The 27778-nt window shown below is 51.2% G+C and overlaps 1 protein-coding gene across 1 annotated transcript in view; it reads left to right on the top strand.

The window, feature by feature from the left end:
* Positions 1 to 3375: 3375 nt before the first annotated feature.
* The window catches only part of C3 (complement C3), a 42776-nt gene continuing 18373 nt past the window's right edge, over positions 3376 to 27778 (top strand). Inside the window, exons 1-21 of the mRNA XM_030807866.1 lie at positions 3376 to 3536; positions 4629 to 4821; positions 5668 to 5833; positions 5916 to 5986; positions 9908 to 10002; positions 10107 to 10189; positions 10273 to 10363; positions 10706 to 10808; positions 10900 to 11026; positions 11591 to 11706; positions 11798 to 11947; positions 13191 to 13400; positions 13542 to 13748; positions 14463 to 14621; positions 16391 to 16520; positions 16783 to 16854; positions 17045 to 17242; positions 22082 to 22190; positions 22449 to 22534; positions 26669 to 26811; positions 26907 to 27119. Of these exons, the coding sequence (XP_030663726.1) occupies positions 3463 to 3536; positions 4629 to 4821; positions 5668 to 5833; positions 5916 to 5986; positions 9908 to 10002; positions 10107 to 10189; positions 10273 to 10363; positions 10706 to 10808; positions 10900 to 11026; positions 11591 to 11706; positions 11798 to 11947; positions 13191 to 13400; positions 13542 to 13748; positions 14463 to 14621; positions 16391 to 16520; positions 16783 to 16854; positions 17045 to 17242; positions 22082 to 22190; positions 22449 to 22534; positions 26669 to 26811; positions 26907 to 27119 (2796 nt within the window). The 5' untranslated portion in view covers positions 3376 to 3462. The remainder of the gene's footprint in view (positions 3537 to 4628; positions 4822 to 5667; positions 5834 to 5915; positions 5987 to 9907; positions 10003 to 10106; positions 10190 to 10272; positions 10364 to 10705; positions 10809 to 10899; positions 11027 to 11590; positions 11707 to 11797; positions 11948 to 13190; positions 13401 to 13541; positions 13749 to 14462; positions 14622 to 16390; positions 16521 to 16782; positions 16855 to 17044; positions 17243 to 22081; positions 22191 to 22448; positions 22535 to 26668; positions 26812 to 26906; positions 27120 to 27778) is intronic.

The raw sequence follows: 27778 nt of genomic DNA, 5'->3' as shown, positions 1-27778 counted from the left end.
CCATGTTGGCCAGGCTGGTCTCAAACCCCTGACCTCCAGTGATCCCCCAGCCTCAGCCTCCCAAAGTGTTGGGATGACAGGCGTGAGCCACCGCACCTGGCCCCTCTGAGCCTGGTGGCTTCTAGGCATCCTGTTTTCTTTAATTGTCACAACAACCAGAACTATCTTCAGTCGCATTGTTTAGTTGGATTAACCGAGGCTCGGAGAAAAGAGGAACCCAGGCTTGCCGCTAGACAGAGGCCAGACAGGAATTCCTTCTCAAGGTTGTCAAACCACAGGGCCGAATGCTTGAGTCTAGAATGACACCAGGAAATGGGGTGGCTTGAGGAGAAAGTGGGGGATAGAAGATGGAATGGGGCAATTGGGAGATCCAGTTTCTTTCCTTTTTTTTTATTTTTTAATTTTTTGGCAACAGGGTCTCTCTCTGTCACCCAGGCTGGAGTGCAGTGGTGCAATCTCAGCTCACTGCAACCTCTGCCTCCCGGGTTCAAGCGATTCTCCTGCCTCAGCCTCCCGAGTAGCTGGGATTACAGGCATGCGCCACCACGCCCAGTTAATTTTTGTATTTTTAGTAAAGACAAGGTTTCACCATGTTGGCCAGGCTGGTCTCCATCTCCTGGCCTCAAGTGATCTGCCTGCCTCGGTCTCCCAAAGTGCTGGGATTACAGACGTGAGCCACTGCACCTGGCAAGGGGATGCAGTTTCAAAAGCTGAACCCCAATTCTGGAGAGCAAGCAGGTGTTTTCATTCTCTCTCCTCCTCCTCCTCCTCCTCTTCCAAAGAGTGTGTCGAAATCATTGCAGACAGACGCCAGGTTTGTTCTCATGCTCCACGCCTCCCCCTACCCCTGGCACGGAAAAGAATGTGGTTTACAGGAAATCAGAGAAAACTCCCCATTAACCCCTTCAGTGGAGTTTCAGAAACCGCCTCTCCAGGGATAAGGGGGCCCCACCCACAGACCCTTCTCCTGCCTTCACCTGCCTTCACCATCTACCTCCTATGCCTGGACAGCAATGCTGCAGAACATCAGAGGAATGCCAGTTAAAATGACACCAGCTGCCGGGGTGTGGTGGCTCACATTTGTAATCCCAGCACTCTGGGAGGCCGAGGTGGGCGGATCACCTGAGGTCAGGAGTTTGAGACCAGCCTGGCCAACATGGCGAAACCCTTTCTCTACGAAAAATACAAAAAATAAAAAATAAAAATAAAATTAGCCAGGTGTAGTGGCGCATGCCTGTGATCCCAGCTCTTTGGGAGGCTGAGGCAGGAGAATCACTTGAACCCGGGAGGCAGAGGTTGCAGTGAGCCGAGATGGCGCCACTGCACTCCACCCTGGGTGACAGCGCAAGACTCCATTAAAAAAAAAAAACAAAAAAATGACACCAGGGTACCAGTTTTCACCCATAAGGCTGGCAAAAATCTTCAAGTTTATCAACATGCCCTTGTGATGAGGCAGTGGAGGAAACTGACAATTCATTTCATGCAGGGCTCATAAGTGTGTAAATCAATACAACTTCTGTGCAGGGGAATTTGGTGATATCTAGCAAGATTACCAATGTATTCAGAGATTGACCCTACGTATTTCCTTTCATTGCAACAACAACTCAATGAAGTAGGTGGTAAGGGTTTCCTTTTCCATGAACAAACAGGCTCAGGGCGGTAATCAGTAGCTTGCCCAAAGATCACAGCTAGTTTCAGAGCTAGAAAATAATGCAGGTTCAAGCTTATTCTTATTCTCACTGCAAAGAGCCTGGTGTGAAGCCACAGATGTCAGTCTGTCCATCAATAAGAGGCTGGTGGCTGGACACAGAGGCTCACGCCTGTAATTCCAACACCTTGGGAGGCCGAGGTAGGTGGATCACTTGAAGTCAGGAGTTCGAGACCAGCCTGGCCAACATGGTGAAACCCCGTGTCCACTAAAAATACAAAAATTGCCAGATGTGGTGGTGCTCATCTATAATTTCAGCCATTCCGGAGGCTGAGGCAGGAGAATTGTTTGAACCCGGGAGGTGGAGTGTGCAGTGAGCTGAGATAGCGCCACTGCCCTCCCGCCTGGGTGACAGAGCAAGACTCTAAAAAAAAAAAAAAAAAAAAAAAACCCAAACAAACAAAATATCCCCCCCAAAATAGCAGGCTGGTTACTTTCTCACAATATAACAAGAGGCCCGTAACCTGTAAGAATGAGGAAGTTCTTTGCGCACTGAGGTGAAATAGCCTCTGAGGTATATTGTTCATGAAAAAACAAAACAAAACGAAACCCAAGATTTAACTGAAGAGACCAGGCAGAATAGTATGTGCTATGTGCTGTCCACAGGGCACAGTGGTTCACACCAGCACTTTGTGAGGCTGCTACGGGATGATCACTTGACCCCAGGAGGTTGAGGCTGCAGTGAGCTGTGATTGCACCGCTGCGATTTAGCCTGAGTGACAGAATGAAAAAAAAATTTTAAAAAGGAAAACACAAAAAGAATATGCTGTCAACAGGGATGGGAGGAAGACTACCTTTCCCTCTACACACATTTGTACATTTTAGATGTTAATCAATATGAATGTATTATACACACAGACACACACACACACACACAATACGATTTAATATCCTAAGAGGATGTTGACATAAGACAGGTACAAAAGCTCTGGAAATGAGGACTTTCCTCAGTGATAACTTTTTTCACCACCAAAGTCACTCAGGCATCCTGACAAGGGTAAGTGAGGGGAGCTTCCTTGGAAAATAAACTCACTTGGATAGTGAACTCCTACACGTACCTCAAAGCCCATCTGAAATGTCCCCTCCTACAGGAAGTTTTCCCTGACTCTCCAAGAAGCAGAGTTCTATTTCACTGGGGAAAACATTTCTCCTTCTTCTTCTTTTTTTTTCCCTGCCCTGCACATGAGCTAGAAAACATTTCATGAGACTGGGAGTTTCTGTGCTGGGCTCTGTCCCTCCCCCATTCTACTTCCCCTCCCTCAGCATGGAAACCTCTGGAAGTGGGACTCTGACTCCCAGCCTACAGAGAGATTCCTAGGAAGGGTTTGACTGATAAACGCATGGCCAAAAGTGAACTGGGGATGAGGTCCAAGACATCTGCGGTTGGGGGTTCTCCAGACCTTAGTGTTCTTCCACTACAAAGTGGGTCCAACAGAGAAAGGTCTGTGTTCACCAGGTGGCCCTGACCCTGGGAGAGTCCAGGGCAGGGTGCAGCTACATTCATGCTGCTGGGGAACATGCCCTCAGGTTACTCACCCCACGGACATGTTGGCCCCAGGGACTGAAAAACTTAGGAAATGGTATTGAGAAATCTGGGGCAGCCCCAAAAGGGGAGAGGCCCTGGGGAGGAGGGGGGGCTGAGTGGGGGAAAGGCAGGAGCCAGATAAAAAGCCAGCTCCAGCAGGCACTGCTCACTCCTCCCCTTCCTCTCCCTCTGTCCCTCTGTCCCTCTGACCCTGCACTGTCCCAGCACCATGGGACCCACCTCAGGTCCCAGCCTGCTGCTCCTGCTACTAACCCACCTCCCCCTGGCTCTGGGGAGTCCCATGTGAGTGGTTATGACTCTACCCACAAACAGGGCTGCTTCTGGGGTGGAAGCAGGCATTGGGGGTCCAGGTCCCTGTAGAGTTCAGGATGCATTTGGATGTTTGTGGATTCAGGGGTTAGCAGGTTGGGAATGTTTATATACATTTGGGCTGCCTGTGAGTTTCGGTGTTTGTGGTTGGGTGTTTGTGGAATCCAGGTATCGTGGAATTGGAGTTTATATACATTTGGGCTGCCTGAGAGTTTGGGTGTTTATGGGTTGGGTGTTTGTGGATTCAGGGGTTAGCAGGTTGGGAATATTTATATAAATTTGGGCTGCCTGTGAGTTTGGGTGTTTATGGGTTGGGTGTTTGTAGAATCCAGGTATGGTGGAATTGGAGTTTGGGATGTTTCTAGAATCGAGGTCATCTGTTGGTTTAGGGTGTACGTGGTGTTCAGTGATGGTGCGGTTGGGGTGATTTGGAGACTCGGAGGTTTGGACTTTACAAGATTTGGGAGTTTGCAGCTTGGGGACTTACAATTTTCAGTGTGGGTTTAAAGATTGGCTACTTCGGGTTCATGTATAGTTGGGGCATTTGGAATTGATTGTATTTATTAGGACTGGGTGTTGGAGGTTTAGGCTGGGTTTGGGTGCTCTAAGATTTGAGGTTTAGAGGTTTTGGTGTATGTGGGTTTGGGTATGTAGAGTTTAGGGTGTCTGGGAGTTTGAGTGTTTAGAGAGGTAGGTTTAGGGTTTGGGGCATGTGTGGGTTTAGGTGATTGTGGGTCTGGAAGTCCAGAGACTTGGAGGAGTGGCTGACGCTGGTTTGGAGGTTCAGGGGTTGGTGGGATGCATGGCCCCTCGTTGCCCAGGCTTTCAAAGGCCAGGCCCAGCTGGCTGAGAGTGGGAGTCATGGTGGCTGCTGTCCTGCCCATGTGGTTGAGACGGTGGCAGTGCCCAGAGAAGATATTGGCATTGGCAAGTGCGCCGGCAGTCACTGGATCCTCTCCAGGACCAGGGGCTGGGGCACACAGCCTGCCAGGCGCTGACTCCAGTGAGGACTGGCGTCTCACATCCCTGGAATGACAGCCCCACTCCCGTGCCCCACTCCGACAGGTACTCTGTCATCACCCCCAACATCTTGCGGCTGGAGAGCGAGGAGACCGTGGTGCTGGAGGCCCACGACGCGCAAGGGGATGTTCCGGTCACTGTCACTGTCCACGACTTCCCAGGCAAAAAACTAGTGCTGTCCAGTGAGAAGACCGTGCTGACCCCTGCCACCAGCCACATGGGCAACGTCACCATCAGGGTGAGTGCAGACTGGCGCAGGACCCTGCTGACACCCACAGCCACGCCCACTCCCCCTCCTTCTGAGCCCCTCCCCTTCTGTCTTCTCCCTTTCTAAGCCCTGCCTTTCCCTGAGTCTCCACTCCTTTTGAGGCTCCTTCTCTTCTAAGCCCCTCCCTTCTCTGAGCTCCTCCCCTTCTGTCTCCTCCCCTTCTAAGTCTTCATTCCCTGAGTCTCCACCGTTTTTGAGACTCCTTCCCATCTAAGCCCTGCCCTTCCCTGAGACTCCACCCCTTCGGAGTCGCCTCTCCTTCTAAGCCCCTCCCTTCTCTGAGACTCCACTCCGAGTCTCCTCCCCTTATAAGCCCCTCCCTTTTCTGAGACCCCACCGCTTCTGAATCTCTTCCCCTTCGAGACCCCACCCCTTATGAGTCTCCTCCCCTTCTAAGCCCCTCCCTTCTCTGAGACTCCACCCCTTCTGAGTCTCCTCCCCCTCTAAGTCCCTCCCACTGAATTGCTTCCTTTTCCAAGCCCCTCCCCCTCGAAGTCTCCTCTTCGGAACTCCTCCCCTCTTAGTCTCCATCACTTTCTAAGTTCCCTCACCTGAGTCCCTCCCCCTTTCTGAACCCCTGCCCCTTCTGAGCCCCTTCTCCTGTAAGCTCTCTCCTTGTGACCTCTTCCGAGTCCCCTCCCTGGTCCCCCCTCTCCCCTCGCACCTCCTTCACATGTCCCTCCCTCCCCAAAATGGCCACTCCGGGAGACCAAGAATAATGGGCAGGCAAGGAGGGACCCAGCCCAAGATCCAGAAGCTGGATCGTGGGTACGGGGCCTTAGAACAGACCCCTGACGATGCCCTGCCCACGCCTAGATCCCAGCCAACAAGGAGTTCAAGTCAGAAAAGGGGCACAACAAGTTCGTGACCGTGCAGGCCGCCTTTGGGGCCCAAGTGGTGGAGAAGCTGGTGCTGGTCAGCCTTCAGAGCGGGTACCTCTTCATCCAGACAGACAAGACCATCTACACCCCCGGCTCCACAGGTGAGGCTGGGGGCGGCTGGAGAGGGCGGGGCACCGGCGTGGGTGGGCCAGGGTCTCACCAGGCTTCCTTGTCTCTCCCCAGTTCTCTATCGGATCTTCACCGTCAACCACAAGCTGCTACCCGTGGGCCGGACGGTCGTGGTCAACATTGAGGTACCAGCCAGAGGGGGCCCCAGGGGTAGCAGGGTCACAGGCTTAGGAGAGACAAAGAGATCGAGAGAGACAGAGAAAGACACACCGGAAGAAGTGCAGTGGCAGAGGCGCAGAGGCACAGAGGCAGAGAGATATGCAGACACACACCCACACAACACACACACCCACACAACACACACATACAGCACACAATGCGCACACACACAGCACACAACACACACACACAGAGGCAAAGATATGCAGACACATGTGCACACACACAGTGCAACACACAACACACAAACACAACATACACGACCACACAACACAACACACAACACAATACACACAACACAACGTGCATAACCACACCACACGCAACACACAACACAACACACACAACACAATACACACAACATACACAACCATGCAATACACACAAAACACACACAACACAACATACATAACCACACCACACACAACACACAACCACACAACACAACATACATAACCACACAATCACACACCACACACAACACACAACCACACAACACAACATACATAACCACACAATCACACACCACACACACAACACACACAAAACACAACACACACAACACAATACACACAACACAACGTGCATAACCACACCACACGCAACACACAACACAACACACACAATACACACAACATACACAACCACACAATACACACAAAACACACACAACACAACATACATAACCACACCACACACAACACACAACCACACAACACAACATACATAACCACACAATCACACACCACACACACACAACACACACAAAACACAACACACACAGCAAACAACCACACCACACACAACCACACAACATACACAACCACACAACACAATGCACACAAACATAGCACACACAACACACAACCCAACACACAACCACACAATACACCATACGGCACACACACACACACACACACACACACACACACACACACAGGTCGGAAGACAAGGTGGAGATCCAGGGAGACCCCAGGGAGCAGTGCAGGTGTCTGTGGATTCTGCTTTCAGTTAAACCCCTGATCACTTCACCTCCCTGAGCCTGTTACCTTATCTGAATATTGGGATCATGACAGATAATTCTATGTCATCTATTCTGCCGACGGCAGCCAGGGGACGCCTGTGAGCACCTGAGTCAGGGCCCATCCCTCCTCTGCCTACAGCCCTCCATGGCTCCCACCTTCCTATGGGTCAAAGCCCAAGTCCTCCCTGCAGCCCACAAGGCCCTGCACACCCTGCTCTGTCCCTTCCCTGCCCTCCCCTCTTCCCTGTGTCCCCTTTGCTCACTCTGCTGCAGCCACACGGGCCTCCTCCCTGTTCCTCCAACACCCAGGTGCAGTCCTGCCTTGGGGCCTTGGCACCTGCCGTGCCCTCTTCTCAAGAAAACCCTCTTCTTCCAAATATCCACACAGCTCGTCATCCCTCCTCCTCTAAGTCTTTGCTCGAATGTCACCAATGTCTCCATTTTACAATGAAGTCTCTCTGAGTAACCTATAAAGTCGCAAATACCCACCCTGAGCGTCCCCCCTCCCCGCCCACACACACTCCTCCTTCCTACCATGTCCTGCAAATGAGATGTATTCATTTGATAATTGCTTCTCCACTCGCCTCACCCTCTATTGAACCTAAATCCACCCAGGAAGGAATTGTTACGTTTGTTCAAGGGTTTTGTCACCTGAACTTAGCACAATGCTGGTATACAGTTGGGCTGAATAAAAAACTTACCGGAAGAAGCGAGAAGGATGGGAGGAGAGAAGGGGAAGGAGGGTGTTCTCATAGAATTATCATGAGGATGTATTGAAATCATACAAGGCTAGGTGCAGTGGCTCACACTTGTAATCCCAGCTCTTTGGGAGGCCAAGGCGGGAGGATCGCTTGAGCCCAAGAGTCCGAGACCAGCATGGGCAACATAGCCAGACCTTGTCTCTACAAAAAAGAAAAGTTAAAACAAAAAAACAGCTGTGTGTGGTGGTGCATGCCTGTGGTCGCAGCTACCCTAGGAGGCTAAGGCAGGAGGATCACTTGAGCCCAGGAATTCCAGGCTGCAGCGAGCCATGATCCCACCACTGCACTCCAGTGTGGGTGGCAGAGTGAGACTGTGTCTCAAAAAATAACTGGGGTAAATGCAATGGCTCAAGCCTGTAATTCCAACACTTTGGGAGGCAGAGATGGGAAGACTGTTCGAGGCCAAGAGTTCAAGACCAGCCTGGGAAAGGTAGGGAGACTGCATCTCTACAAAAAAAATTTTTAAATTATCTAGATTTAGGGATTGATGTGGTCTGTGGGGAACAGAGACCACACACCTCTTTTAAAGGCACAACAGTTGCCCAACTCCAGTTAGATGTCTCCTGCTAACCAGAGTACACTATCCACAGAAATGTCCTTGTTTCCAACAGAAGCTAGAAAAACAGACTTTTGGCCAGGTGCGGTGGCTCACTCCTGTAATCCCAGCACTTTGGGAGGCCGAGGCAGGCAGATCACGAGGTTAGGAGATCGAGAACATTCTGGCTAACATGGTGAAACCCCGTCTCTACTAAAAGTACAAAAAAATTAGCTGGGCGTGGTGGCGGGCGCCTGTAATCCCAGCTACTCGGGAAGCTGAGGCAGGAGAATGGTGTGAACCTGGGAGGCGGAGCCTGCAGTGAGCCAAGATCTCGCCACTGCACTCCAGCCTGGGTGACAGAGCAAGATTCTGTCTCAAAAAAGAAAAACAGATTTTTATGTGTTTTAATTCCTAAAGCCAGCTCATGGACTTCAGACATGCCACTTGCCTGATCCCTGTTACCTCTCTACAATTTCTTTTAAACTATTTACTCATTCATTCATTGTTATTATTTTTGAGACAGGATCTCTTCTGTTGCCCAGGCTGGAGTGCAGTGGCACAATCACAGCTCACTGCAGCATTGACCTCCTGGGCCCATGTGATCCTCCTGTCTCAGCCTCCAGGGTAGCTGGGACCACAGACGTGCGCCACCACATCCAGCTAATTTTAAAAATATTTTGTGGAGATGGAGTCTCCCTATGTTTCCCAGGCTGGTCTTGAACCCTTGACCTTGAGCAGCCTTCCCACCTCTGCCTCTCAAAGTGCTGGGATTACAGGCTTGAGCCATTGCGCTCGCCCTAATAAATTACTTTTTGAGATGGGGTCTCGCTCTTTCACCCAGGCTGGAGTGCTGTGGTGCAGTGATGCCTCATGATGTTTAAATGTTGGCAGCAGATGAAATGACACTACTAGTTATTAGTATTCAGAGAGACACTGAAAAAACGAGCCCCTACTCATGCGAACTATGTCCCAAGCCAATACAGTAGGTGCCATTATTATCTCCTGTTTCTAGATTTGCACATTGAGCACAGAGAGGTTAGGTAACTTGCCCAGGGTCACACAGCTTGTAAGTGGCACAGCAGGGATTCAAACCTAAGGTTGACTGACTCCGGTCCTTGTTTTTTTTGTTTGTTTGTTTGTTTTTTGAGACAGAGTGAGACTCTGTCTCCCAGGCTGGAGTGCAGTGAAGTGATCTTGGCTCACTGCAATCTCCACCTCCCGGGTTCAAGCGATTCTCCTGCCTCAGCCTCCTGAGTAGCTGGGATTACAGGTGCCTACCACCATGCCTGGCTACTTTTTGTATTTTTAGTAGAGACAGAGTTTCACCATGTTGGCCAGGCTGGTCTTGAACTCCTGACCTCAGGTGATCCGCCTGCCTCAACCTCCCAGAGTGCTGGGATGACAGGCGTGAGCCGCTGTGCCCACCCAGGTCCCTGTTCTTAACCACAGTAGACACTGTGCACAGAGAATGTCCAGACACAGAGAGGTCAGGGAGAGCTGAGAGGCTAAGCCCAGCCTCTGAAGAGCCACTTTATCCTGTATCCTTCCCTCCTGCCTCCCACAGAACCCGGAAGGCATCCCCGTCAAGCAGGACTCCTTGTCTTCTCAGAACCAGTTTGGCATCTTGCCTTTGTCTTGGGACATTCCGGAACTCGTCAAGTATGTCGGGTTCTTGAGGAGGGGGCTCAGGGCTCCCCTATCCCAGGAGAGGGAGCGGGGGTGCTCCGAGGCCTGAGCAGATCACTCATCCGCCCTCCTCACAGCATGGGCCAGTGGAAGATCCGAGCCTACTATGAAAATTCACCACAGCAGGTCTTCTCCGCTGAGTTTGAGGTGAAGGAGTACGGTAAGAGGAGGAGGGGCTGGGGGGAGGCAGCGCCCGGAACGCCTGGCCCAGCGCCGGCCCCACCAGCGCCGTCTCTCCCCCAGTGCTGCCCAGTTTCGAGGTCATAGTGGAGCCTACAGAGAAATTCTACTACATCTATAATGAGAAGGGCCTGGAGGTCACCATCACCGCCAGGTGAGGGACTGGGTGTGGGGCCAGGTAAGGGCCAGGTGAGGGACCAGGTGAAGACCAAGTGGGGGACTCGGGGGTGGGACCAGGTGGGAGGCTGCAGGTGGGGTAAGGTGAGGGGCTGGGGGTGGAGTCAGGTGAGGGGCTGGGGGTGGACTCAGGTGAGGGACTGGGGGTGGGGCAAGGTGAGGGGCTGGGGGTGGAGTCAGGTGGGGGGCTGGGGGTGGGGCCAGGTGAGAGGCCAGCAGTGGGTTGGGGGCTCCAGTCTTCAGCACAGGCAGGAGAAGCTGGGGGAGATCCCGTTCTCCAGGAGGGACGGACCTGAAGCCCTCCCAATCTGCCCCGTAGGTTCCTCTACGGGAAGAAAGTGGAGGGAACTGCCTTTGTCATCTTCGGGATCCAGGATGGCGAACAGAGGATTTCCCTGCCTGAATCCCTCAAGCGCATTCCGGTACCACAGACAGAAGCCGCTTTGATCCCTGCCCCAGTTCCCGCCTCCTCTGAGCCTGCTCCCCTCTCTGAGGCCTCCTCTCCCTTCCCAGATTGAGGATGGCTCAGGGGACACCGTGCTGAGCCGGAAGGTACTGCTGGACGGGGTGCAGAACCCCCGAGCGGAAGACCTGGTGGGGAAGTCTTTGTACGTGTCTGTCACCGTCATCTTGCACTCAGGTGAGGCCCAGTCTGAAGGTCAGGCTCAGGACCACCAGGTGGGCCGGTCTGAGAGGGGAGACCAGGTCAGAAGAGAAAGCCTAGTCTAAGGAGGGAGGCTCAGAGTGAAAGTGGGGTCCAGTCTGATGGGGTAGGCCCAGTCTGAGAGGGCAGGCTGAGTATGAAGGTGGAGTCCAGTCTGATAGGGGAGGCCTGGCCAGTATAAAGGTGGGGTCTGGGCTGATGGGGGCACAGGCCCAGTATGAAGTCTGTGTCCAGTCTGATGAGGGAGGCAGGGCCAGTATAAAGATGGGTCCAGTCTGATGGGGGAGGCAGGGCCAGTATAAAGGTGGGTCCAGGCTGATGGGGGGCACAGGCCCAGTATGAAGCCTGTGCCTAGTCTGATGGAGTAGACAAGGCCAGTATAAAGGTGGAGTCCAGTCTGATGGGGGGCACAGGGCCAGTATGAAAGTGGACTCTACTCTGAGGGGCGAGGCCTAGTCTGATGGTGGGGTCCATTCTGAGGGAGGAGGTCTAATCCTGAGGGGTGGCCCAGTAGCCTACACTCACAGCTGGTCCCCTCAGGCAGTGACATGGTGCAGGCGGAGCGCAGCGGGATCCCCATCGTGACCTCTCCCTACCAGATCCACTTCACCAAGACACCCAAGTACTTCAAACCAGGAATGCCCTTTGACCTCATGGTGAGACCCAGGGCGAGAAGGGGTCCCACTCCTCCCTCCGAGATCACCAGCCACACCCCTAAACTTCCCCCACCTGCACCCCACATCACAGGTGTTCGTGACGAACCCCGATGGCTCTCCAGCCTACCGAGTCCCTGTGGCAGTCCAGGGCGAGGACGCTGTGCAGTCTCTAACCCAGGGAGACGGTGTGGCCAAACTCAGCATCAACACACACCCCAGCCAGAAGCCCTTGAGCATCACGGTGCGTCTGGGCCCAGCCTCAGAATCGCATCACTGGGAAGACGCTACAGGGGTCCTGGTGTTGGCACAGTGGGGTCCTGCCATTTGCATAGAGATATTCTCATCTGCATAGAGGGGTTCTCTCCTGCGCCGTGGGGTCCTGTCATTTGCATAGAGATATTCTCATCTGTATAGAGTTTCTCTCTTGCAGAGTGGGATCCTGCCATTTGCACAGAGATATTCTCATCTGCATAGAGGGGTTCTCTCCTGCACAGTGGGATCCTGCCATTTGCACAGAGATATTCTCATTTGCATAGAGGGGTTCTCTGCTGCACGGTGGGATCTTTCCATTTGCATAGAGATATTCTCATCTGCATAGAGGGGTTCTCTCCTGCACAGTGGGGTCCTGCCATTTGCATAGACATTCTCATTTGCCTAGGGAGGTTCTGTCCTGCACAGTGGGGTCCTGCTGTCTGCATAGAGGGGTCCACAGTTTGAGGAAACAGGAATCTTCCTCTTGCATGCCCTGCTCCTTCCACTTACATGGAGAGGCGCTCCATCCACGCACGGTCTTTCCACTCCCACGGGGGAAGGAGCCTGAATCTCACAAGGAGGGTTGTGTAGTGTTTGGGACAGGCCCATTGTTGTGAGGTGCTCTCAGTTCTCCTGGCTTCTGTGCACGTGGCTCTGTTGCCCCTCACTGGGAGGGAAGCAAGTCTCATGACAGCTGCAGAGGTTACAGATGGCCTCCCAGTCCCTCTGCAGCTCCCAGGCTGGGTACCCCACTTACCCCTTGCTGTGCTCAGCCTATGCATGAATTTCCGGTGGCTGCCATAAAAATGGCCACAGCCTACTGATCTAAAGCAACACACATTTATGGGTCTATAGTTTGAGAGGTCAGAAGTCCTGGCTCTGGGGGAAAGTTCGCTCCCTTGCTTTTTCCAGTGTCATGAGGGCGCCCTAAAGGCCTGGTTCATGGCCCCTTCCTCCACCTTTAAAGGCAGCAGCATAGCATCTTCCAGTGTCTCTCTTTTTCTCTGTCTCTGTCTCTCCTTTCTCCCCTGGCCCCGCTTAATAAAGACCCTTATGATTACATTAGCTCCACCTACATAATCCAGGATAATGATTCCGTCTCCAGATCCCTAACTTAATCCCATCTGCAAAGCCCCTTTTGTCAAGAAAGGCCACCAATTCCCAGGTCTCAGGGATTCGAGTGCGGGTATTCTTGGGCGGCCACCAGCATGCATCCCTCTTTCCCCACCCAGGTGCGCACGAAGAAGCAGGAGCTCTCCGAGGCAGAGCAGGCTACCAGGACCATGCAGGCTGAGCCCTACAGCACCGTGGGCAACTCCAAAAATTACCTGCATCTCTCAGTGTCACGTACAGAGCTCAGACCCGGGGAGACCCTCAATGTCAACTTCCTCCTGCGAATAGACCGCGCCCATGAGGCCAAGATCCGCTACTACACCTACCTGGTCCGTGGCCACCTGGAAACCTCAGCCCCCGCCTCCTCCTTGCTTCTTCTGTAGTCCCGGGACCCCTTCCCCCATCCCGGATCCCTCCCTGCGTTCCCTCCCACTCACCCTCCCTAGCCTGATGCCAGCCTGTCCCCCCAGATCATGAACAAGGGCAAGCTGTTGAAGGCGGGACGCCAGGTGCGAGAGCCCGGCCAGGAGCTGGTGGTGCTGCCCCTATCCATCACCACCGACTTCATCCCTTCCTTCCGCCTGGTGGCGTACTACACGCTGATCGGCGCCAGCGGCCAGAGGGAGGTGGTGGCCGACTCCGTGTGGGTGGACGTCAAGGACTCCTGCGTGGGCTCGGTGTGTCCTGGGCTCGCTCGCCCCCTCTCTCCCTCTCTCCTCTTTCTCTCTCCCTTTCTCCTTTTCTCTCTACTTTCTCTCTCTCCTTTCCTCTCCCTTTCTCTGCTTCCTCTCTGTCTCCCTTTTTATCTCTCTTCCCCTCTCTCTTTATTTCTCTTTCCTTCTCTCTTTCCCTCTCTCTTCCTCTCTCTCCCTCACTCGCTCTCTCTTTCTCTCTTTATCTCTCTCCTTTTCTCTCTCCCTCTCTCCTTTTCTCTCCCTGTCTCTTTCCCTTTCCCTCTCTCTCCCCTCTCTTTCTCTCCCTCTCTTTCCCTCTTTCTCCCTCTCTCTCCCTTTCTCTCCCTCCCTCTCTCCTTCTCTCTCCCTCTTTCTCTCTCCTTCTCTCTTTCCCTCTCTCTCCCTCTCCCCTTCTCTCTCTCTTTCTCTCCCTCTCTCTTTCCCTCTCCCTCTCTCCCCCTCACTCTCCCTCTCCGTCTCTCCCTTTCTCTCTCTCTCTCTCCCTGTCTCTCCCTTTCTCTCTCTCTCTCTCTCCCTGTCTCTCCCTTTCTCTCTCTCTCCCTCCCTCTCTCCCTTTCTCTCTCTCTCTCCCCCTCCCCACCCCCAAGGCTCCCCCCAACCTTTCTGTCTTTCCACTGTAGCCCAGCACCCCCTCCATCCCAGGCACTCCTCTCTCCCAAAGCTGACTTCTTTCTGCGTCTCCGCCCCTCCCCACAGCTGGTGGTAAAAAGTGGCCAGTCAGAAGACCGGCAGCCTTTACCTGGGCAGCAGATGACCCTGAAGATAGAGGGTGACCACGGGGCCCGGGTGGGTCTGGTGGCCGTGGACAAGGGCGTGTTCGTGCTGAATAAGAAGAACAAACTGACACAGAGTAAGGTAAAGGCCAGTGTCCCAAGGCTGCTGAGAAGAGGCGGAGGCACAGAGCGGGGCTGGGGGAGGTGGGTGGGACTGGAGAGGGCAGTGCAGTGGGGGCGTGGCTGAAAGCAGAGATCGGAGCAGACCAGACACAGGGATGGTTGAGGCTGAAGATGGGAATGAGGTTGGACATGGGTTCCAATTGGGGATGGTCATGAGAATTGGACTTTTTTTTCTGTTTGTTTGTTTGTTTGTTTTTGAGACAGAGTCTCTCTCTGTCACCAGGCTGGAGTGCAGTGGCACAATCTCGGCTCACTGCAACCTCTGCCTCCCAGGTTCAAGCGATTCTCCTGCCTCAGCTTCCCTAGTAGCTGGGACTACAGGCGCCCATCACCACGCCAGGCTAATTTTTGTATTTTTAGTGAAGACGGGGTTTCACCATGTTGGCCAGGATGGTCTCGATCTCTTAACCTTGTGATCCACCCGCCTCGACCTCCCAAAGTGTTGGGATTACATACGTGAGCCACTGCACCTGGCTGAGAATTGCACACTTTCAACTGGGGCTTTGAGAGGCTGGTGGCAGCACACCCAGGGTCATCCAGTGGGGAAGGTTTCCGGAGTAGGGACGAAGACGGAGGTGGGGTTGGCTTGGGATCAGGAGTGAGGATGGGAATGCAGATGGAATCAGAGGGGGAATGGAGATAAGATTTGGAATGGAGGCCGGATGCGGTGGCTCACGTCTGGAATCCCAGCACTTTGGGAGGTCAAGGTGGGAGGATCACTTGAGGCCAGGAGTTCCAGATCAGCTTGGGCAACATGGCAAGACCCCGTCTCTACAGAAAAATTTTAAAATAGCTGGGCATGATGGCGCATGCCTGTAGTCCCATCTGCTTAGGAGGCAGAGGTGTGAGGATTGCTTGAGCCCAGGAATTTGAGGCTGCAGTGAGCTATGCTTGCACCACTGCACTCCAGCCTGGGAGACAGGGGAAAATCCCAACTTAAAAAAAAAAAAAAGAATGGAAAGAAAGGAGAAAAAAAAAGAAGAGAGAGAGAAACAGAGAAAGAAAATGAAAAGAGATAAAGAGGAAGGGAGGGAGGGAGTGAAGAATGAAGGAAGGAAGGAAAGAAGGAAGGAAGGAGGGAAGGAGGGAAGGAAAGGGGGAGCAAAGGAAGGAGGAAAGGAGGAATGGAGGGAGGAAGGGAGGGAGAGGAAGGAAGGGAAAGAAAGAAGACAGAAAGAAAGAAAAGAAAAAGAAGGCCAGGCATGGTGGCTCACTCCTGTAATCCCAGCACTTTGGGAGGCCAAGACAAGCGAATCATTTCAGGTCAGGAATTCGAGACCAGCCTGGCCAACATGGTGAAACCCCGTCTCTACTAAATACACAAAAATTAGCCGGGCATGGTGGCCTGCACCTGTAGTCCCAGATACTCGGGAGGCTGAGGCAGGAGAATCACCTGAACCTGGGAGTTGGAGGTTACAGTGAGCAGAGATCACACCACTGCACTCCAGCCTGGGTGACAGAGCAAGACGCCATCTCGAAAGAAAGAAAAAAAGAGAGAGAGAGAAAGAGAAGGAAGGAGAGAGAGGAAGGAAGGAAGGAAGGAAGGAAGGAAGGAAGGAAGGAAGGAAGGAAGGAAGGAGAGAGAAAGGAAAGTCAGAAGCAGGAATGAGGGAGATGAGAGCGGGACGGGGTGGGGTCATTTGGGAAGAGATACACAGGTGCATATGTGGGGGATCCCAATTGTCAGCCTGGCCTCCCTGCGTCCTGCCACCCCTATGCCCCCCGCAGATCTGGGACGTGGTGGAGAAGGCAGACATCGGCTGCACCCCAGGCAGTGGGAAGGATTACGCCGGTGTCTTCTCGGATGCAGGGCTGACCTTCACGAGCAGCAGTGGCCAGCAGACCGCCCAGAGGGCAGGTGAGGTCGCCACCAGGGGCCGGAATGGGGACAGACAGCACCTCCACCTCCCAGATGCTGGGAGCAGAGCTCTGGAATCCGGGGTCCTGGGTTCAAGCCCCGCCTCCACCACCACCTAGTAAATCCCTCCCCTCTGAGCCTCAGTTTGCTCTTCCATCAAATGGGAGCAGGAACAACCCCACCTCACACGATCGTGAGGGGTGAACCGAGGACACCTAGTAGGTGCCTCATCCATCTTCTCCTCGGTCCTCCTGCCCTGCAGAACTTCAGTGCCCACAGCCAGCCGCCCGCCGACGCCGTTCCGTGCAGCTCACGGAGAAGAGAATGGACAAAGGTGGGAGCCTTTCCTACCCACTCCTGCCGCTGAGCCCCACCCTAGGAGACCCCAGCCTGGCCATGTAGGAGCCAGGGAGGGAGGAGGGGAGGCCCTGGCGGCGGGGAAGTCCTCCCTGGGGTCTGTCCCTCGTCCCTCCTGCTGCCGGCCCCCGGCTGAGGGTGTGGCCTGGGGGAATGTGCTCCCGCAGTCGGCAAGTACCCCAAGGAGCTGCGCAAGTGCTGCGAGGACGGCATGCGGGAGAACCCCATGAGATTCTCGTGCCAGCGCCGGACCCGTTTCATCTCCCTGGGCGAGGCGTGCAAGAAGGTCTTCCTGGACTGCTGCAACTACATCACAGAGCTGCGGCGGCAGCACGCGCGGGCCAGCCACCTGGGCCTGGCCAGGAGTAGGTCCCACCGGGTGGGGCGGGGGGGCATCTGATGGGGGAGGAGACTCCTGTCTGAGGAGGGAGGATGCCCTGTCTGGCGGGGTGGGGCTGGAGGAGGCCTCTATCTGAGCGGGGAGGAGGCCTCTGTCTGAGGAGGGAGGAAACCTCTGTCGGAGAGGGGAGGAGGTCCCTGTCTGAGGAGGGAGGAAACCTCTGTCTGAGGGAGGAGGAGGCCTCTGTCTGAGGAGGGAGGAAACCTCTGTCGGAGGGGGGAGGAGGTCCCTGTCTGAGGAGGGAGGAAACCTCTATCTGAGGGGGGAGGAGGCCTCTATCTGAGGGGGGAGGAGGCCTCTGTCTGAGGAGGGAGGAAACCTCTGTCTGAGGGGAGAGGAGGTCCCTGTCTGAGGAGGGAGGAAACCTCTGTCTGAGGGGGGAGGAGGCCTCTATCTGAGAGGGGAGGAGGCCTCTGTCTGAGGAGGGAGGAAACCTCTGTCTGAGGGGGGAGGAGGCCTCTGTCTGAGGGGGGAGGAGGCCTCTGTCTGAGGAGAGAGGAGGTACCTGTCTGAGGGGGGAGGAAACTTCTGTCTGATGGGGGAGGAGGCCTCTGTTTGAAGGGGGGAGGAGGCCTCTGTCTGAGGAGGGAGGATGCCCCTGTCTGAGGGGTGGGCCGAGGCCCCTGTCAGTTGGGAGAGGAGGCCCCTGTCTGAGGGTGATGCAGATGAGGTGATGCCCTGCCAGTGTGAAGTAGAGAAGACCCAGGTCTGAAGAGGGGAGGATCAAGTCGGAGAAGCATAGATGCCCATCTGAGATGGAGGAGGCTCCCGTCTGAGGGGAGGGGACACTCCTGTCTGGAAGGGACAGAGGCCTTCAGATGAGGAGCCAGGAGGCCCAGGCCTGAGGGAGGAGAAGAGCCTAGTCTGATGGGGAGAAGGGCCCTTGCCTGAAGGCAGAGCAGTTTCCTGCCTGGGAAGGTCATCCCAGCCCCACCCATCAGTCTGAATTTGACATCACCAGTGCCCAGGACACTTGAGGTCTGTGGGAAAAGTCTAGAAAGATGATGGGGCTGGTCACACACTAATTACCAATGGGAAGGCTTAGGTGAGTTCCAAGTTTGGCTTCACCAGAGAAAACTAATTTGTGTGGCCTTCCAGAAAGAACTGCCAGACTCGATGAGTTAACAGGCAGCCCTTCTTTATTCATTCATGCATTCAGTTTTGAATAAGATGAGACTTCAGATCTCGTATCAAATAAGTCTTAAGGGAAGCAAAGAGAAATTTATCTTATAATAAGAGAAAATTGGCTGGGCATGGTGGCTCATACCAGCAATCCCAGCACTTTGGGAGGCCGAGGTGGGTGGATCACTTGAGGTCAGGAGTTCAAGACCAGTGTGGCCAACGTGGTGAAACCCCATCTCTACTAAAAATGCAAAAATTAGCCTGGCGAGGTGGCGGGCGCCTGTAATCCCAGCTAATCAGGAGGCTGAGGTGGGAGAATCGCTTTAACGTGGTAGGTTTAGGTTGCAGTGAGCTGAGATTGTGCCACTGCACTCCAGCCTGGGCAACAGAGCAAGACTCCGTCTCAAAAACAAAACAAAACAAAACAAAAAAAGAAAGGAAAAAGAAAATTGGCCAGGCACGGTGGCTCACACCTGTAATGCCTGCACTTTGGGAGGCCGAGTTGGATGGATTGCTTGAGTCCGGGAATTTGAGACCAGCCTGGGCAACATGGGAGAACCCCATGTCTACAAAAATAAAATAAAATAATTAGCCAGGTGTGGTGGTGCACACCTGTAGTCCCAGCTACTCAGGAGGCTGAGGTGGGAGGATCGTTTGAACCCAGGAGATGGAGGCTTCAGTGAGCCAAAATCACACCACTGCACTCCAGCCTGGGCGACAGGGCAAGACCCTGTCTCAAAAAAAAAAAAAAAAAAAAAAAAAAAAGAAAAGAAAAGAAAAAGAAAATGAAAATGAAAAGAAAAAAATTCAAGCAAATTTAGAATGATCTCCTTCACAAAGAGGCGATAGTGTGAGGGCCACTGGGAAAATTAGACAAAAAGTCTGGTCTACTGAAATATGGTTTACATCCACATGGATGGTGGGTTCTATTTTTCCCCAGAATTGTGTAATTCCTTTAGCCCATTGGGGGTCAGAAAAAGAATGGCTAAATGTTACTATCCCAAGGCACTCGGATTGATTATTCCAGGGTATGAGTAAATTCAGGTATCTCTTTAGGAATTCCACCGACTGTGGGCTGGGCTTAGTGGCTCACTCCTGTGATCCCAGCACTTTGGGAGGCTGAGGCAGCAGGATCGCTTGAGTTCTGGAGTTCGAGAGCAGTCTGGGCAATATAGTGAGACTTCGTATGGACGAAAACTTTTTTTTTTTTTTGAGATGGAGTCTTGCTGTGTTGCCCAGGCTGAAGTACAGTGGCACAACCTCGGCTCACTGCAACCTCCACCTCATGGGTTCAAGCGATTCTCCTGTCTCAGCCTCCTGAGTAGCTGAGATTTTTTTTTTTTTTTTGAGACAGAGTCTCACTCTGTCACACAGGCTGCAGTACAGTGGTGCAATCTTGGCTCACTGCAACCTCTGCCTCCTGGGTTCAAGTCATTCTCCTGCCTCAGCCTCCCAAGTAGCTGGGATTACAGGCACCCGCCACCAAACCCAGCTAATTTTTGTATTTTTAGTAGAGAAGAGGTTTTACCGTGTTGGCCAGGCTGGTGTCGAACTCCCGACCTTAGGTGATCCACCCGCCTTAGCCTCCCAAAGTGCTGGGATCACAGGCGTGAGCCACCGCGCCTGGCGGATTTCTGTATTTTTAGTAGAGATGGGGTTTCACCATGTTGGTCAGGCTGGTCTTGAACTCCTGACCTCAGGTGATCCGCCCACCTCTGCCTCCTAGAGTGCTGAGATTACAGGTGTGAGCCACTGTGCCTGGCTGAAAAATATTAAAATATATATATGTATTTTAAGGGATTCCAGCTACTTTGTTGTTATGGAGAACCAGAACCCAATTAAAGCCCGTCTATCATGTTTGAGGAAAGTGCAATTTGAATCAAAGCCTAGTCCAGTACAATTTCATTTACTTGCTGGTAGTGTCAAGCTGTTTTTGTTTATTTATATATTTATTTCAAGGCAGGGTCTCGCTCTTTCGCCCAGGCTGGAGTGCAGTGGTGCGATCACAGCTCACTGCAGCGTCAACCTCTTGGACTCAAGGGGTCCTTCTGTCTCATCCTCGGCCTTCTGAGTAGCTAGGACTACAGGTGCATGCCAGCATGCCAGCTAATTTTTAAATTATTATTTGTAGAGAGAGGGTCTCAATGTGTTGCCCAGGCTGGTCTCCCAACTCCTGGGCTCAAGCCATCCTCCCACCTTAGCCTGTCAGAGCGCTGGGATGATAGCACCACAACCAGCCTACCAAGATGTTTTTTTGTGCGTGTTTTTTTTTTTTTTTTTTAGTTTGAGTGGGAGTCTCACTCCATCGCCAGGCTGGAATGCAGTTGCACAGTCTCGGCTCACTGTAACCTCCACCTCCTGGGTTCAAGCGATTCTCATCCCTCAGCCTCCCGAGTAGCTGGGATTACAGGTGCATGCCATCACACCTGGCTAATTTTTGTATTAGATGGTTTTTAAAGGCCACTGCTTCTTCAGTGTTCTGCACCAGGTCTGGGAATGTTCTCAGCTCACCTCGTCATGTTCAGAATGGACAAATCCCTCAGAGGAAGCAGACACAGTTTCTCAGGACCGTGATCCTTTAGAGGCACATATGTACGTGCTTGCTTTCTTTTATTATTATCTTTTTTTGAGATGGAGTCTCACTCCATCACCGAGGCTGGAGTGCAGTGACACAATCTTGGCTCACTACAACCTCTGCCTCCCAGGTTCAAGCCATTCTCCTGCCTCAGCCTCCCGAGTATCTGGGACTACAGGTGCCTGCTGCCACGCCTAGCTAATTTTCATATTTTTAGTAGAGGCGCAGTTTTGCCATGTTGGCCAGGCTGGTCTCGAACTCCTGACCTCAAGTGATCCACCCGCCTTGGCCTCCCAAAGTGCTAGGATTACAGATGTGAGCCACTGTGCCTGGCCAAATGCTTTCATTTCTTTAAAAATCAAAGGGAAAGGAATGACTATAATCCAGTCTGCATTGTATATATCCTTATATCAGTACATTTGTGGGATGTAATTTTTAGGTTTTTTTTATGGAGAAGAAGTTCCCAAGGCAGATGTGTCTGGGGCTCGTGAGAATTCATCCTGCAGTCCTCCATGTCCGGGATGTATTTCACTGCTAGGAATCCCTCCTGGGCAGAGGTAGGATCTAAAGGTGTGACCGCTGAGGAAGTAGGTCGGCTCTTTTTTTGTTTGTTTTTTGTTTTTTTTGTTTGTTCGTTTCTTGTTTTTGTTTTCAGATGGAGTCTGTCTCTGTTGCCCGGGTTGGAGTGCAGTTGTGTGATCTCGGCTCACTGCAACCTCCACCTCCTGGGTTCAAGTGATTCTGCTGTCTCGGCCTCCAAAGTAGCTGGGATCACAGGCATGCGCCACCACGCCCAGCTAATTTTTGTATTTCTAGTAGAGATGGGGTTTCACCATGTTGTCCAGGCTGGTCTCAAAAGTCCTGACCTCAAGTGATCCACCCACCTCAGCTTCCCAAAGTGCTGGGATTACAGGGGTGAGCCACCGTGCCCAGCCTTAATTTTTGTATTTTTAGTAGAGATGGGTTTCACCATGTTAGCTAGGCTGGTCTCCAGCTCCTGGCCTCAAGTGATCCACCTGCCTTGGCCTCCCTAAGTGCTGGGATTTCAGGCATGAGCCATGGTGCCTGGCCTGCTCTGTTCTAAATGCAGATCTAAACCCCCTGCAGGTAACCTGGATGAGGACATCATTGCAGAAGAGAACATCGTTTCCCGAAGCCAGTTCCCAGAGAGCTGGCTGTGGAAGATTGACGAGTTGAAAGAGCCACCGAAAAATGGGTAAGGCTGGGGTACCCCCCATGCAACCCACCCCAGAGCCAGACCATTTAATTTGCATGCACCTGCTACCTCTCGTCTTCTCTGGAATCACAGTGCAACCCCACAGCCCAGCCTAGAAAAATCAGGAATTGGGTGACCTACATGGAGGCACCCCCAGACCCTTCCAGCCTGTCCCTCGGGGTCCCTGTGCACCAGCTCTCCCCCTCTACCCCCCTGCTAGATGATATCTCCTAATGCCCCAACCTCTTCTCCATCCAGAATCTCCACGAAGCTCATGAATATATTTTTGAAAGACTCCATCACCACGTGGGAGATTCTGGCTGTGAGCTTGTCGGACAAGAAAGGTGAGAGAGGATGCTGGCTGGTCCCCGGGAGGCAGGGACCCCAGGGTGCCTGAGTGTCATCTCATTTTATCCAAACTCAATCAACCCTATGTTTCTTGGCACTTTATTCTCTGCCCTGGTTACCACAGAGGTGGTGTTACCAGGAACTGCGGGAATCCTTAGTTCTCGTCTAACTTGGAAGAAAGAATTCAGCCAAGAAACACATAGCAAGGGTTAAGTAGCAGAGTTTATTGAAGGAAGAAACAGCTCTGGGCTGGTCCCCCTGGAAAAATAGTAGTAGCAATGCTTATTTAAAGAGACAGGGCCAGCCTCGGTGGCTCACACCTGTAATCCCAGCACTTTGGGAGGCCAAGGCAGGAGAATCACTTCAGGTCAGGAATTCAAGACCAGCCTGGTCAACATGGTGAAACCCCATCTCTACTAAAAGTACAAAACAATTAGCCAGGCAGGGGGTGGCAGGCACTTGTAATCCCAGCTACTTGGGAGGCTGAGGCAGGAGATTCGGTTGAACCTGGGAGGTGGAGGTTGCGGTGAGCTGAGATTGTGCCACTGCACTCCAGCCTGGGCAACAAGAGCAAAACTCCTTCTCTAAATAAATAAAAAGTGACAGTATACTCTGAAAGATGACACAGACATGGCTGCTCAAGAGAATGAGCCAGCAGCAGATACTGCTGGTGGACTCTTTTTATGAGACTCTTACATGATTTTTCGTGAAGGGGCGTGAGCGGGTGTCACTTGTAAGCATGTTTTGGGAGGTCTCTTTGGGCGAGCAGACTCTGTGGCTGTATGTACTAGCATGCACGTGGCATGTCTCATTAGCATCTAAAATCTCCACCCACGGGTGTGTTTTTTACTATGATAATGAGCAAAAGACAACTCTAGGGTGTTTTCAGAGCGGTGCACATGCTCATCATCGGGGAAATTCCCTAGCAAAGTTACTTCCAGCTAGGACCTGATAAGTCCCCTTCAGGGCCAGAGGACCCCAACCACAAGGCCACGTGTAGCTAACATAGCCGTCGTCCTTTTCGCTGACTGCCAGTGAGCAGCGCTATCAGTAGGCAGCCTGTCTGGGACTTCTTTTCCCAGAAAGCTCCCCTGCCTGCTCATTTCCGCCTATCTGCCTACTCTAACAGTGTCAAAAGCTAGACGGGGTGGGGGTACAGTCTCTAAAATTGATGCTTTTCTTTCTTTCTTTTTTTTTTTGAGAAGGAGTCTCGCTCTGTCATCCAGCCGTAATTTATATGGTTTATTATAATTTATAATACATTTAATTATAATATTTATTTATATATTTATTAATTATAATATATGTTTATAATAGTTAATTATAATGTAATATATAATTATATATTACATAATATATTTCATATCTACATATTACATATATATTACGTATATACGTATTACATATGTAATATATAAACATGTATTATAATTTATACATTATAATACATTATAATAAATTTAATTATAATATAATTTAATGAATTATAATAAACCATAATTCATTATAATTTAATACATTATAATAAACCATAATTTATTATAATTTAATTTAGTTATAATACATAATTATAATTTACTATTAATATGTCACTTGTTATTGTTGACATATTAGCATATATAACGTATATTTTATTAGATATATAATATAAATGATGTATCATTTATTATTGATTACATATCTATAATTATACCATATCATAACTTATTACAAAACATTCCATTTAATTTAAATATACTCAAAATAGTATCATTTCAACATTTTGTAAAAAGTTGCAAAACCACAACCCACTAATAATGTGACTATAAGCTTTTAATATTTGATAATAATCTACTAGTATATCAAAATTGCTGATGATATATTTTACTTCTGTTTGCACTAAGTCTTCAAAATCCAGCATATATTTTACAATTCAGTGCATCTCATTTAGGATACTAGATTTTCTTTCTTTTTTTTTTTTTTGAGACAGGATCTTGCTCTGTCACCTAGGCTGGAGTGCAGTGGCATAAACAGGATGCTAAGTTTTCTTTTTTTAGTAGAGACAGGGTGTCGCCATGTTGGCCAGGCTGGTCTCAAACTCCTGGCCTCAAGCGATCTGCCTTCCTCAGCCTCCCAAAGTGCTGGGATTACAGGCGTGAGCCACCGTGCCTGGCCCAGGATGCTAGGTTTTCATTGGAAATACTTTGATCTGTATTTTAGGTTTCATAAAATTTACAGTTGAAAAGGTAGATTCTCAGGCCGGGTGCAATGGCTCACGCCTGTAATCTCATTACTTTGAGAGGCTGAGGCGGGTAAATCATTTGAGGTCAGGAGTTGGAGACCAGCCTGGGCAACATGGCAAAGCCCCGTCTCTACAAAAAAAAAAAAGAAAAGAAAAGAGAAAGTAAAGGTAGATCCTCATACTCAGAAATTGTTGCAAAAATACTTAAACGTTTTCCACTCATCATTTTTAAAAAATTAAGATTTAATTCACGTACTATATGTCACCCTTTTAAAATGTACAATTCAGGTCGGGCACAGTGGCTCACACCTGTAATCCCAGCACTTTGGGAGGCCGAGGCAGGCAGATCACCTGAGGTCAGGAGATCGAGACCAGCCTGGCCAACATGGTGAAACCCTGTTTCTACTAAAAATACAAAATATTAGCAGGACGTGGGGGCAGGTGCCTGTAATCCCAGCTACTCAGGAGGCTGAGGCAGGAGAATTGCTTGAACCCAGGATATGGAGGTTGTAGTGAGCCAAGATCGTGCCACTGCACTCCAGCCTAGGTGACAGAGCGAGACCCCATCTCAAAAAATAAATAAATAAAGAATAATAAAATATATAATTCAGTGGTGTTTCATATATTTACAGTGAGCACCAGTTGTTTGTTTTGTTTCGTAGGGTTTGGTTTTAGAGACAGGATCTCACTCCGTTGCCCAGGCTGGAGCACAGTGGTGTGATCATAGCTCACTGTAGCCTTGAACTCTTGGGCTCAAGCAATCCTCCCGCCTCAGCTTCCCAAAGTGCTGTGATTACAGCCATGGCCACCGCACCTGGCTAGATCATCAGGTTTAAAGTTTAAGTCTGAATTAAGTTAAATACATTTAAATACAAGTACATCAAATAAAAGTACAAATCCAGTTTCTCACTCAGGCAAACCCCATTTCGAGTGCTCAGCGCTCCCCCACGGCTTGGGGCTACCATTTCAGACATGCAGATATATTTTGGAGATTTCTCTTCCTCCCTACACGTAGATCTCTGAGTCAAACTACAAACGGAATGTAAATCATTAAATAATGGTAACTCCGGCCAGGCGCAGTGGCTCAAGCCTGTAATCTCAGCACTTGGGAGGCTGAGGCGGGTGGATCATGAGGTCAAGAGATCGAGACCATCCTGGCCAACATGGTGAAACCCCATCTCTACGAAATACACAAAAATTAGCTGGGCATGATAGTGCGTGCCTGCAGTCCCAGCTACTGGAGAGGCTGAGGCAGGAGAATCTCTTGAACCCAGGAGGCGGAGGTTGCATTCAGCCGAGATGGCACCACTGCACTCCAGCCTGGTGACAGAGTCTTGCTCTGTCTCAAATAATAATAATAATAATAATAAGAAGAAGAAGAAGAAGAAGAAGAAGAAGAAGAAATAATCCTGGTGACAGAGTCTTGCTCTGTCTTGAAGAAGAAGAAGAAGAAGAAGAAGGAGGAGGAGGAGGAGGAGGAGGAAGAGGAGGAAGAGGAAGAGGAAGGAGAAGGGAAGAGGAAGGAGAAGGGGAAGGGGAAGGGGAAGGGGAAGAAAAGAAGAAGGAAGAAGAAAAGAAGAAGAAGAAGAAGAAAGAAGAAGAAGAAGAAGAAGAAGAAGAAGAAGAAGAAGAAGAAGAAGAAGAAGAAGAAGGAAGAAGAAGAAGAAGAAGAGGAAGAAGAAGAAGAAGAAGAAGAAAAGAAATAATATTGGTAACTCCCAGCCACCACCTTCATCATCTGTCATTTGTTACTATTGACAGTATTGACAGCATTTAGTTCACGGGCTTCAGCAAAGACAGGCTGAGTTAGGGAGAGCTCCTGCGGTGTGGACTAAGAACTGAGACCCAGGAGCCTGGCCTTGTCCACTCCCCGACCTTGACACTCCGTGTTCTGTCTCTGCCCGGGCAGGGATCTGTGTGGCAGACCCCTTCGAGGTCACAGTAATGCAAGACTTCTTCATTGACCTGCGGCTACCCTACTCTGTTGTTCGAAACGAGCAGGTGGAAATCCGAGCCGTTCTCTACAATTACCGGCAGAACGAAGAGCTCAAGGTGGGTCCCGGGGTGGCAGAGGCTTCTTGGAGGCTGCAAGGGGGTACGTAGCCTGTTGCACACACACTTGCCCTGATACTTTCTCTCCCTGGCAGGTGAGGGTGGAACTACTCCACAATCCAGCCTTCTGCAGCCTGGCCACCGCCAAGAGGCGTCACCAGCAGACCGTAACCATCCCCCCCAAGTCTTCGCTGTCCATTCCTTATGTCATCGTGCCCCTAAAGACCGGCCTGCAGGAAGTGGAAGTCAAGGCTGCCGTCTACCACTATTTCATCAGTGACGGTGTCAGGAAGTCCCTGAAGGTCGTGGTGAGTGCTTGGGGCACCCACAAACCCTTGTCCTTCAGAGAGGGCTCCTGGTCTTCATACTATTGACTCAGGTTGGAGATACAGGCTCTGAGACACTAAGAATCATAGTGTCCAGCTTAGGAAATTTGGAAGTCCCAGAATTTCAGAAGCAGAGCCAGGATTGGGGTAAAGTGAGTGAGATGACCCCAGGCATAGAATTTTAGGGGGTGCCAAAAAGCTCATCAACCATCACCAATCAATAATTTTTTTATACTCAATTTAAAAATATTTATTTATTTATTTATTTATTTTTTGAGACAGAGTCTCACTCTGTTGCCCAGGCTGGAGTGCAGTGGCGCGATCTCAGCTCACTGCAATCTCCGCCTCCTGGGTTCACACCATTCTCCTGCCTCAGCCTCCCAAGTAGCTGGGACTACAGGCGCCCACGACCACGCCCGGCTAATTTTTTTGTATTTTTAGTAGAGACAGGGTTTCACTGTGTTAGGCAGGATGGTCTCGATCTCCTGATCTCGTGATCCACCCGCCTCGGCCTCCCAAAGTGGTGGGATTACAGGCGTGAGCCACTGCGCCTGGCAATGCTAGGGTAATTCTAAGGACAGTGCCCTGCTGACCATCTGTGTGTCGGTCTGTTCTTTTATTCATCCAACGACTCCCCCCAC

This window comes from Nomascus leucogenys, unplaced genomic scaffold (assembly GCF_006542625.1).
Source record: "Nomascus leucogenys isolate Asia unplaced genomic scaffold, Asia_NLE_v1 Super-Scaffold_241, whole genome shotgun sequence".
NCBI lineage: Eukaryota > Metazoa > Chordata > Mammalia > Primates > Hylobatidae > Nomascus > Nomascus leucogenys.
Note: the sequence above shows the minus strand (reverse complement) of the source record. Positions and strands in the feature narration are given on the sequence as shown.